Genomic DNA, 12648 nt, shown 5'->3' with positions numbered 1-12648 from the left:
ATGTGATGACCAGTGTTTGCACATGGTGGCAGCCTTTTCCATCACTCTCGCAGGAAATCACAAACTATATTCCCACTTAATTCAAAACCACAATTGCATTTCCTAATTATCACGAAAATACTCTTAGGCATCTATGCATGTGCATCCCTCACACACAACGTGTGGTTGTGGTATCACATTCTACCAAGGATGGCTGCATAATCTGAAGCATTTAACATCAAATCTTTATTTATTTGTTTGTTTATTATTCATTTTGAGTGCTAAAGATTGAACCTAGAGAGTACATACGTTAGACAACTGCTCTACTACTGGGGTGCAAGTGCAAAACAAATGCATAGCACACTTAAATAGAACATGACTGATCTAGTTTGCTTTACATTGCTATGATAAAACACTGACCAAACTAGGGGAGGAAAGGGTTTACTTCATAGTACTGAGGGAAGTCAGGGCAGGAACTCAAGCAGGAGCAGAGGCAGGAAAAACAGAGCACGGTTGCTTACTGGTCTATTCTCCATGGCTTGCTCAGCTGGCTTTCTTACACAGCCCACCTGCCCAGCAGTGGCCCCGCCCAGAGTCAATCATTAATCAAGACAATGCCTCCACAGACTTTCCCACAGGCCAATGCAGTGGAGGCAATTCCTCAACTGAGGTTCCATCAAGTACCTCTACTTTGTATCAAACTGACAAAAACTAACTAGCACAATAGCCCAAGGAGAAAAAGGCTGAATTACAGCATCAGCCTTCCGTCGTATCACTCAGACTCTGACACAAACACTGTGATGCTCACAGGCCAAGTATAGTGGATTTCCAATTCCGATGCTGAATTGTTTAGTAAAAAAAAGGCAAGTTGCTATAGAGAATACATAGTGAGAAATCAGATAGCAAAGGATACCTGCAAGAGAGGTTGACAGCACAGATGTCACCCTGCAGCCTGGTTCCCCCCACACATTCGTATGTTGGATTTGGGGAGATATAATTAATCTCTAGGCAATCAAATGTGAAATGGAGGCAATTAATACTTAAAGGAGTATTATACAGTCATCATATCAATATACACATATGGAATCTAGCATGTCTATGAAATTCCCAATTTAAAAAAAAAATAAACATAGAGGACAGCCAGGGCTACACAGCGAAAACCTGTCCTGAAAAATCAAAGAAAAAAAAGTAAATAAATGGATAAACATACAGAACTGGAAAGATTGCTTAGTAGTTAAGAGCACTTGTTGCTCTTCCAGGGGCCCCAGGTTTAATTCCCAGCACCTATGTGGAAGTTAACAACTGTCTTTAACTCCATTCCAGGGGATCCAATACCCTCTTCTAGCTTCCAGGGACACTTGCATGTGTTGTACAAACATACATGAAGACAAAACGCCCACATATATAAAATAAAATAAAATAAAATAATATAAAATAAAACCTTTTTGTTAGCCTATTAGTGTGTAGGTATAAAATAAGTTTAAATTAAAAATGTATAAACTCAAGACAGCTTATTAATTATTAGGATAATATAAGAAAAATGAGACTTTGTTATAAACAAGAAAACAGAAGGAAAGCCTATATGTTAAATAGCAAGGTGACCCAGTGTGAGCTGCATTTTTTTCCTTATCTTGACCTTGTGCCTTATAAAAAAACTGTGGCTCATTTAGAGTTTCTGCTCAACATTTGATGATGTGACTGTTGGAACCCAACAGTAATTCTCCATGTTTGCTCTGTATCTCTGGCAGTAATATATTAAGTCCTAATTATCAATGATAATGACACCACCACCCAAGCTTTTAGCATGTCATAAAAAGAACTTTACATAGTATGTTTTCTTATAAAGCTGCAAAACTCCTCACAAAAAAGCCAGCAAATGAGGCTCCTTTTCCTTCTTCACCACAGCTGCCTCATTTTGTGGCCTGGTGCAGCTTTCTATACCTCACTGATTTATTTCCACAACTATTAAATTAAGTCATTGAACTAAATGGTCCCAACATTCCCTGCCAGATCTAACTTCCAGGATTCTTCAACTCATGATCTTTTCTCCTTAAATCTATTCCTTCTCTGCTCCTGAAAGAGGTTCTTTCTTTCATAGTCAACTGATTCACATATCCAACTGTTACAGTTCTTTATTTCTCTGCCTCTATGAAATGGAAGCATAGTCCAAACTCAAAGCCTTTGAACAACTCCAAGGATGACACACAGGGAGTTCCGTGTGTGAGCAGCACTCTAGGACTGTGCTCAGCATCAGCCCGAAGTCACCCAGGGTGTGTCCTTCGCAGTAGGGTACAGTGGTGTTCACCCAGGGAGGAAGGGTCTCCAGCTAAAGTAAAATTGAATCAAAGAGAGCCAATGACTATTGGGCTGCATGTGTCGTGACACGGCCTTTCCTGTCTTATCACAGACTTTGCAAATGGGCATCAAGCATTTCTCTGGACTCTTCGTGCTGCTGTGCATTGGATTTGGTCTCTCCATCCTGACAACCATTGGTGAACACATAGTGTACAGACTGCTGCTACCACGAATCAAAAACAAATCTAAGCTGCAATATTGGCTGCACACCAGTCAGGTGAGTTCTGTAGGACTCTTGTTCCAGTGCTCCGGTACTTAAGCATTCTCAGGCAGGGAAAGACCCAGGAAAGCTTGTCAACTGACAAATGGCAAAAAACCAAGAGGGGGATGGTCAAGCACTCAGGGTTGTAATTCCCTTTAGCCCACTAACCCATCTACCCATAAATTGAGGACTCACAGGGTCACTTCCTTTCCTGAAACACTACTGCTTCCCATAGAAGACGTAACTGTTTTGAGCCCAGTTTCACTTAACAGAGACCATCTGAAGAGATGATGTGAAAAATCCATTCCCCACAGATTTTTTTTTTCCTTGCCAAAGTGAAAGCTGGTAAGAGTCTCACATTCCCATTTGCTTTCAGGTGGTCCCATTTCCCTGGTCTGCTTTTCTCTGTCAGGAGTTCTGAGGCTTGCTTGTGTGGGGCCATGTCTCACAGAAGGTTTTCTCTTATAACACCAACATCTAATTTACAAAGATAATTAAAGACCATTTGGACAAACTCCTTTGCACATCTCTACCTGTCTGAAACCAATGTGGACATCCATGCTGTAGTCAGAGGGTATAGCTGCGATGGAGAGACTAGCAAATTGCATGGTTTCATCTGACCGTGTAAGGTGGATGAGCCAGTGTGGGGTCCCTTTTGCATCCTGCTACTCCATGACGTGCCTCACAAGAGGTGAGGCTGAGGTGTTTCTGCTTTTGACATTCACCCATTCTGTTACTCATTGCCTTGCTCTGTGTGGTGTTTTTGTTTGTTTGTTTGTTTGTTTGTTTGTTTTTTGTCATTATTTATTTTGTTTTTGCCTTTGTTTTCTAGACAGACAACCAATTTTCTCACAGTTGAACCCATTCTTCATACTTTCTGGGGAGTCACTGGTCTCCTTAAAGTCTGCAGACAAATGATCTTCTCTGTTGTATGCTAATATATAGTTAAATTCTCAGGACACCTGCTCCCCTTCCTTGGTTTGGTTGCTTTTGGCTCAACTCTGACAACTGTACAAGGCTTCGTACCACACAGGAGTTGTTGGTTTTCACTTCTTTGTATCACAGACTATTTCACCATCCAAAGCATTTCTCCTCCTCCTAGGAATAAGAAGCTATAATTTAGAATCCTTGTTACCTTGTGACAGGTGGCTGAATGTTGACCCAAATTCATGCATGCCTGAAATTTTGGTTAAAGAAGCCAAGGTTTGTAGCCACAAGATATAGTCTGTGAAATCCTAAGCAGTGTTTTGTCCCCTGATACACACATTCTAAATGATCTCTATGAATCTGTTCTTCCTACTAGAGATTTCACAGAGCATTAAACACATCATTTGTAGAAGAAAAGCAGCCACGTTTCAAGACAAAACGTGTGGAAAAGAGGTAAGAGGTCAAAGCTGTTGCTAAAGCCCTTGGTAAAATAAAAGTTTACACGTGTGGTGATACCCCATAATCAAAAAGGAAGTTACCTCTAATTAAGTATTCAGACCAAATTTGGGCAATCTGTTGGTAAACAAAATCAATATAAATACAAGGATTTTCAGTTATAATCGAGTAAAACAGAAAATAAACAAATCCATGCATATATATGCATATGTATACACTGAAATGCAACATAGGCAAAATACTGACAAGTTTAAAAATGCAGGTATGGACTGCAGAGACTGGCATCTGGGTCCAGTCCTGTCTGCAACATTTAACAATATGTGTTATTTAACATCTGTTCCCCAGACTCCTCATCTATGAAAAAGTTTTAAAAAGTATCCACTCCCTGGAATTATTATAAGCTATAAATGAAATAGAAAGCTAAAAGCCCTGAAAGTAAATCAAATGCCTAGTAAGTACTAGCAAGTATCATATACCAAATACACAGAACCCTTCATTCGTGGATACAGCAGGCAATCTTTTTTTTTTCTTCACCTGGAATGCCTTTTAGGCATGTTTCAATTTCTCATCTCTCCAGCACTCCTGAGAATATGTGAAACATGCTACAGAGATGCCTACTAAGTCCACTTTCTGGCACTCTCACAACTCCCTAGATAAGGCCTTCACAAATAGGAAAAAGAATTAAGTGCCTCAAAGGCCCACACCTTCACTACAGCCAGCCTGTGCATGGCTGTGTCCTCTCCGAGATGACTGAAGATGTCAGAAGCACTTTAAGTCTGCTGCTTGTTGACCTCTGCTGCAACTGCCTGAGGCTTCCCTCCTGGACCTCTCACCTTCCTTGAGACCTTAGACAGGACAATGGCTTTGAGAATTGGCGGCACAAAGCTGGGATTTCTGGGTAGCTGAAAATCTGACACTAACACCTCTCGTTCATAACAGAAGGAAAATGGTCTACAACAGGATTCTTGTCTAGCTTGGATCTCCTCTGTGGCTGCGCTGTTCTCTGGGCTGCATCTAACTTGTCAGAATCATTTACAATCTCTTAAGGCTCCTTTCCAGTCACAGAATGACCTGTCACCTGGCTGTCAGTATGATATTCCCTTGTCACAGTGCAAGTCTGTTAGTGACAAGCTACAGACTAGCCAGGTCACAGCTGCCCTGTTACCTTAGAGAGATTTTCCTATAATTCTTTAATCAGAGAAACACAAGAAGACATAGCTGTGAAATACTATCTTATAATTACAGAACATTTTTTTCCAGAAATAGAAACAAGAAGTCCAGTGACTCTGTTCCTTTAATGGTACTCATACGTACCTCACCTAAGCTGAGAGCCAAATGCATCTCTTCACTCAACTTACCCACTTCTCTTATAGACTCCCTTCCTTACTCTGATGAAGAGCTAAGACAGGATATGTCTTCATCACTGTGACCCAACTAATCCTCAACCTGTCACTAACAGACTTGCATCGTGGCACCACATAGGATACCACAGACTGAGGAGGGCTGTTAGGGCTGTTAGGAGTTATCTGCGACTGGAGAGACTTTAGGAGACCATGGAAATGATTCTGATAAGCCGGCTATGGTCAAGAGAGATGGGACTCCAGCACTGGGGCTGCAAGCCATGAAAAAGAGTCATGCTGTCTACCTTTTCCTGGTATTGTGGATGGCCCACAGTTCCTGCAGCAACCTCCCTACAAGCCAGAGCCTGCACCCTTCCAAATTCTGTATGCATTTGAAGTCTCACAGTTATTAGTTTTGAACAGTCCACTGGCATCCTGAGCTTCAATCTTATAAAACTGCTCCAACGAAGCCTGTTTTGCCCATTTTATTGTGAAATACTTCTTCATTTCATTGGTCATGTTCAACTTTTAAGACCAAAGAAGGCTTGACCAAAACACAACCTAATTCCTTCTAATTACTCAATTCCTTGACCAAAATACACACATATACACTCAGTCCTTCTAATTAGACACCTTATCTATTTATGCACCTACCACCTTGCATTCATAGGTATCTCAGAGCCACACATCAATCATCAGAGCACAGTAATGCTAGCAATTAGAGGATATTATGAAGAAGTCCAGCTTTTGCTTATTATTCTATTATATTCCCACATACATGTCCCAAGCTTTGGATAACCAGACTGCCTGCCTGATTATTATTACTATTATTATTATTATTATTTATCTGATCACTATAACTACCTGAACAGTCTAATAAAATGGGTAGACAATTCTACTCCAGTCATTCTGTAGTACCAGAGTTAGGTTTGCTGACTTGGAAATACCCTTCCTTTCTTCTCTTGAAAGAATCAAATGCAAATGCCCATGCCATTATGACATGACATCCTGCTCTATTCTCCATATTTATTGAATGAATTTAGAGGACTAGAAGAATGGAAGATTAACATGAGCTTGATGGCTTGGAGAAATTCTAGGTCATAGTAATAAGGCAGATTTTAATGCACATTAATGAATATTTCAAGAGAGCTTTTATCTGTAATTCATGATTTACTCAGTGAGAAAACTTAAAGGCCAGAAGAAAACATCTAACCATATCATCTCTGATTCCAAGGTCAGGAAAGCAGCTGTAGGTAGAATCCCTGTAGCACTTTCCCCCAGACCATAATATAGGAAAAGGGAGCTCTGGTGCTCTCTATATCTATGAGACTTCAACAAGAGAACTGGTGAGATATAACCAGAGGTTTGGGGTGTCTGTGTTAATGCCCTGGGCAGGTCTAGCTCATAACATTATTTGTTTGAAACTAGACCTATAGATCAAGGAAAGGGGCCATGGACTAAAAGGGAATGAAGAATTAAACCACCTTGGCAATCTACTTCTGGGCAAAGCCACGCGGAACCATTCTATTAAGTCTTTGTGTTTTGTTCTCAACTATGTAACTCCATCAAGAATACATTTCCCTTCCCCTTGTCTTTTCCAACTCCAGGGTCTCCACTCCCACTCTCCAGGCAATTAGGAGTCCAGGAATAAAACTGATTTGGTTTTATGGGAACAAAACACAGGGATTTAATAGGGGTTTCCTATGGTGCTGTACCACATGGTAAACTGCAAAAGTGGTCATAATCTTCCTCCTCCTACTTCTCCTTCACCAGGGTAGAAGGAATCAGCAGTCATATTGCTAAGACTAAGCTGTTCTCACAGTGGGAAACTCTTTTCATTGCATCCAACCATCAAGGTGTACTTTGAAACTTGCCCAGCTCCCTCCCATACCCATGGAGCATCCTACAGCTGTGTCTCCATGATGGTGGCAAGTGGTATATGCGAGCATGAAGGAATTGTAAATCTATTTCTAGCCATCACCACCTCAGCGAGAATCAAGGGTGCTCTTATTTTTGTTTGTTTTTAAGCATCAAATTTAACTTGTCATTCTCAATATGCATAAAATCGCCCCTGTAGTGAAAAACACTTTGCTAAATCCTTGGTTAATAGGCCTTTATTCTCCCCTGAAGCCCAATATAGCCCAGAAGGGATAAAAGTCAGCCATAAAATATTACCAACCAATGAACCAGTGCTTAGAGCACTACATCTGAACAAAGATTTCTCACTCTTTTTAATCTCTATAGCCATAGGATATCTCCGGCAGCACTGCTTTCTGAGCATTGCTTATAGGTAAGGTATAGAAATGTACCTAGGTGTGGGAAAGATGGCTTAGTAAGGAAGAGTGCTTGCTCTGCAAGCAGGAGGACCTAGTTGAATTCCCATTACTCAAATTAAAGCTCAACATGACTACATGTGCCTGTAACTCCAACACTGGGGAATGGGGACAGGCAGATCCTGAGGGCATGCTGGCTAGCCAGCCTAGCCAAAGTGGTAACTTTGTGGACTCTGTCTAAAGCAATAAGACAGAAGGTGGTAGAAGAAAACACAGGATGTCTTTCTGTGGCCTCAACATGTGTTTATCCTGGCAATGAACCCACCCACCTGTGGGAGGCCTACCCATTTCTCTATGGGAGGCCCACTTCCACTTTTTCCCCAGGGTACTCCTCAGGAGGGAGGGAGAAACAGATAGAAACACAGGATAGCCTCGGGAGGGGCTGGATCAATATCCACCAGCCAATTCTATCTCTTCAAAGGGGCTTTTTATAGGAGCACCAAGGGGAGGCGCAAAAGATCTCCCCATAGCACAGCCAAGTGCAGACCCTGCCAATCACCTGGTAAACATGCACGTGGTCAAGCAGGCCTCTAATGCAGCCCTGCTGGGTAAAGCAAGCTCAGATCTAACTAGGAAACCTCTGTGGGCCTCCACACCCATCTCTCTCTCTCTCTCTCTCTCTCTCTCTCTCTCTCTCTCTCACACACACACACACACACACACACACACACACACACACACACACACGGGTGTTGGAGGTACTTTAAATAATTCATAAGACAATGCACCGTAACCAGAGGTGGAGTCTTTCTGTCCCGATTGCCTGGTCCCAAATAAACACACAGAAGCTTATATTAATTACAAATGTTTGGCCTATGGCTCAGGCTTATTATTAGCTAGCTCTTACATTTAAATTAACCCATATTTCTTATTTATGCTTTGCCACGTGGTTCATGGCTTGTTACCTTATTTTGTACATGTCTTGCTTCCTTGGCATCAGGTGTCTGCCCAACTCCGCCCTTCTTCCTGCATCTCTGTTTGGCTTTCCTACCCAGTCTTATTCTGCCTGGCTTTAGGCCAAATCAACCTTTATTATCAACCAATGAGAACAACACACATTCATAGCGTACAGGATCCCACAGCAATGCACTATTTCCCATTTCACCAGAAGATACCCAATTCCTGTGTCAAAGCAATATAAGGCTTGGTAAGACCTTCAATTCAGTTCATGGCTCCTATTTTCCCCATGGTGCTCTAAGCAGGCAGTCCACTCATGGCTTGGTGACTTTATTTCTACAAACATAACTAGTTCTGTTGTTCACATAGACGATGTGGTTTCAGGACAGAAGGGGACTCTGAATTGTCTCTGTTTCCTAGGTCCAACATGGGACCCCAGCAGCTCATGGTGTGGAATACTTCTAATCTGAGTCATGACAACCAACGAAAGTACATCTTTGGTGATGAGGGAGGACAAAACCAGCTGGGTACCCAGACCCACCAGGACATCCCTCTCCCTCCAAGAAGAGAGCTCCCTGCCTCACTGACCACCAATGGGAAAGCAGACCCCCTCAATGTAACTCGGAACTCAGTGATGCAGGAACTCTCCGAGTTGGAGAAGCAGATCCAAGTGATCCGCCAGGAGCTGCAGTTGGCTGTAAGCAGGAAAACAGAGCTGGAGGAGTATCAAAGGACAAATCGGACTTGTGAATCCTAGGCAGTGCCACTGCCCCCCTTTCTCAGTCCCCGATATTCTGAAGCCCTTGAGGCACTTTGTAAAGCTCTTTTGTATTGACTGACAAGGTATGGGGTCTGGCAGTGAAGTGTGCTATCCTCAGCCTAACATGCAACAGCAGCAGCTCTTCCCACACATGCCCCCCAGGTCTCCAGGGTAGGAATCTTTTCCATAGCAGGAACCTAGAGTTAGTCAGGGGTAAAGTCTGTACAAGGAGATCGGTGAGGAGCCAGAGGACTCTGGCTCCTGTCAACCTTTTCACCTGGTGCCACAATATTTCTGGTTTTTAGCCCTTTCTCTGCACTTCAACAAGAGTTAAAAATTGTTGCTCATACCTGTGTCTTACTGGGTTGGTTTTTAATATTATTACAAAATAGAATTATCCAGGTTTGCAGATTTGATACAACTCCCCAATCTAGATTTGATCTTACATTCTGAATAAGCAGGGTAGGAGCCAGGAAAACTGGGGCAGAGCAGATACATTAAAAGAAAAAAAAATGGAGCTCAGAATTACAAGCAAGGGGTGACTGGCTAAGCTAGCACCACATGCTTGAGCAGCTCTGGATCTCTGAGCCCACCCCAACTAACATTTAGTAGAAACATGTTGACACACCACTATGAAAGAGAAAGGGAAGCAAAGAGTGAGAGCAGAGGGCAGGCAGACGGGGAACTAACAATGCACATGGCGCATTTAAAATAAAGCTCTGGGCCAGAAAGGCATTTTGGCTAAAGAATGTATTGCACTATACTTCTAATGTAACTAAGCATCTCCACCATAGCGTGTGCCTTTTATAAAGGAGAGAGTAGCAGAGCAAGGCCATGTCCTTAGCAGGAACCTGTGCTATTCCCTAGTTAATGCCTATACCAGGGTCTGTGAGCTGACACTGTTAATGGAAATGTTCTTCATACTACATGTGAGGCTGTTTTCAGATTAGTGGTCACCTCTTAGCCTGAGGAACCCCAGAAGCAACCCGGAGTTTATGAACATCATAAATGTCAAATACTGGAGTCTGCCCCATTTCACCATCTCTCATCCTTACACTTACTGGTCTCTTATGAACTGTGGTTAAATTTTAGTCTGATTATCCTCCTGGCTCCATATAATGCCCTCAGAAATGGATGTAATTAACCCTTCTGCTTAGGCATCACTTTCTGGTCATAAAATTGCTGGCATGCAGAAAGGAAAAAAAATGCAAAATCTCTAGACTTCCTATATGCTCCCAAATGTTGGCAAGGTGATCATTTAAGGCCCTCATCAGAGTGCCGATTGCCAAGAGTTATGTTGGAGGGCCTAGCGGTGGGCTCAGAATCCTAATGTAGCCAGCACCCCAGAACACACCACAGTCCTAAAGTTACTCTCAGAGAAGCAATGCTCTGGAAGTTTGGCTACTTCCAGGCACATGAGAAGGAAGGAGAGCCTGTTTTCTTTTCTTTTTACTTCAGCACTCAACTACTTACTGACTGGTATCCACATCCCCACCTTAATACCAGGGTTCCATTTAGAAGTAGACTTTTCTGTTGATCGATGCTGTTTCATCTTCCCTCTCTTGCTTATTCAGTTAATGTCTACAATGAACGCACAACACTGTGCCAAGAAGTGCTCAGATCATTAAATGGGGCTTCCATCATAAAATTCCTCCCACTTTGGGACACAATGTCTGCACTCCTCCCAGAGCTACACAGATCCCTAGATAAAGACAGTGGCCTAAATTGTAACCAAAACATCTGAGCAATGAGTTTAATGACTGGGTAAACCTAGGAGTGCAAGTAAGCTCAGATATTCAAGAGGAGGCGGGGGGCCGTAAAAACAGATTTCAGCCTCACAGATTGAACACTCCAGTGAGGTGAAATCGGCTGGAAAACAGAAGAGGACAATGTGCTTTGCAGTGCCCTCCTACCTACCCTCTTGTACTATCATCCCAGCAGGGCTCAGCTGCCTTTAGCAGGTGCCCTCCCTTAGCCATTGCCACCTATCTGTAACAATGCCCTGGGGACACTGCTCTGAGCATCCCTGGATACCTGCTCAGCATGCAAGGCTGATGAATAGTGTACCTCAATTCACATGACAGTCATGCTTCTGTGGTACATGGACATTTGTGCAACAACTCATATTCCGACTGTACTTGAAAGGCTGGCTATTTAAGGGAACACAGAGGTGAATTCTTTTGTAAAGAATCCTTTTGTAATGCAACCAATTCTCCCTTAAGGTATCTGTTTTGTAAGTTTGGATTTTTGTATATCTAGTTTATCTTAAGCTTCTCTACTGAGGCATTCTGAGTAGTGATCACATTGCAGAGCATCCTGCCTACCCACAGAGCAGAGAACCCCTGCACACTCTTAAGAGGAACTACTTGGCCAATACTGTGGCCAGGATGCAACAAGGAGCAACAAGAGTAAAGGAGGCTTACTGCTGTCAGCACTGCTTAAAATGCTTCCAATGTCCTGGGTAAAGAAAAAACATAATTGCTTGTGAAGCAGTTTTCATGATAAATAGCAAAATTTTTAATGGTAGTAATTGAACAGTGTTTTGCAATTTGTGAAACAGTGTGCTGTGTTTTGTACAAAGATTTCACGAAAGGGGGAGTCCTTCCACACCTTTTGTTCTGCTCCACCTCAGTTCCCTCACCTACCACTCAGGCTCACAGAGGAAAGCTTCCAGGGGTAGGGCTGTTGGAATAAGCTAAAGGATGCTGCCTTACCATGTGAACTCCCATTTCATGGGATCAGGAAATCCTCTGTTCCCATCCAGGTTCAGGTACTGCAAAACCTGGAATGTGGCCCATTCTCCAAGGGGGCCTGGCAAGGGAAGCAAACGAAGCATGATTGGGTAAGCTGGTTTGTTTGACCAAGGATTCCACAGTGTATTTGCCACAAGAGAAGAAAAAGTATTCCTCCAACGATAAAAGCAAGTTAGAACACCTGGGACACTCAAGGAGGCAGCCACACAGACCTAAGAAGTTAGGGTATGTACTATGCCAGAATTTCCTATTATTCTAAGATTTGCACAAACCCTATTCAGGAATGGCTGCCTCCCTTCCCCCCTGAAATATGGTACGTGGAGCCACGTAGAACAAAACTGCATCACTGAGGTAACTCCTTGGCGTTGGATCTGCTAGAGCCTTGAGGCATAGTTGAGCACCCCTTTGCCTGGATCAAGAAAGGAAAAGAAACTATTTCAGAGTCTCTTTTCTTCTCAACTCATTTGGAAAGGCAACCCTGACAATCCACTCAGTCTTCAGCAGAAATTGCTTTTCTGGTCATTAAAACCACTTCCCCACCTGCGTTGTTTTGTTCTGCCTTCCTCCCCACCCCACCCTCCCACTCCTGCCAAACTCTCGTGTTTAGTTGTCAATCATTTTATGACAATGAAGTGCTTCTAAGTAT

The 12648-nt window shown here is 42.7% G+C and overlaps 1 protein-coding gene across 1 annotated transcript in view; it reads left to right on the top strand.

Annotated features, from left to right (window-relative positions):
• The window catches only part of Grin3a (glutamate ionotropic receptor NMDA type subunit 3A), a 181686-nt gene extending 171961 nt beyond the window's left edge, over positions 1-9725 (top strand). The window contains exons 7-9 of the mRNA XM_059254342.1: positions 2387-2551; positions 3840-3916; positions 8910-9725. Of these exons, the coding sequence (XP_059110325.1) occupies positions 2387-2551; positions 3840-3916; positions 8910-9246 (579 nt within the window). The 3' untranslated portion in view covers positions 9247-9725. The remainder of the gene's footprint in view (positions 1-2386; positions 2552-3839; positions 3917-8909) is intronic.
• Positions 9726-12648: the final 2923 nt, after the last annotated feature.

This window comes from Peromyscus eremicus, chromosome 2 (genome assembly GCF_949786415.1).
Source record: "Peromyscus eremicus chromosome 2, PerEre_H2_v1, whole genome shotgun sequence".
Taxonomy (NCBI): domain Eukaryota; kingdom Metazoa; phylum Chordata; class Mammalia; order Rodentia; family Cricetidae; genus Peromyscus; species Peromyscus eremicus.
The sequence above is the reverse complement of the archived record's forward strand: the minus strand, read 5'-3'. Positions and strand labels throughout refer to the sequence as shown.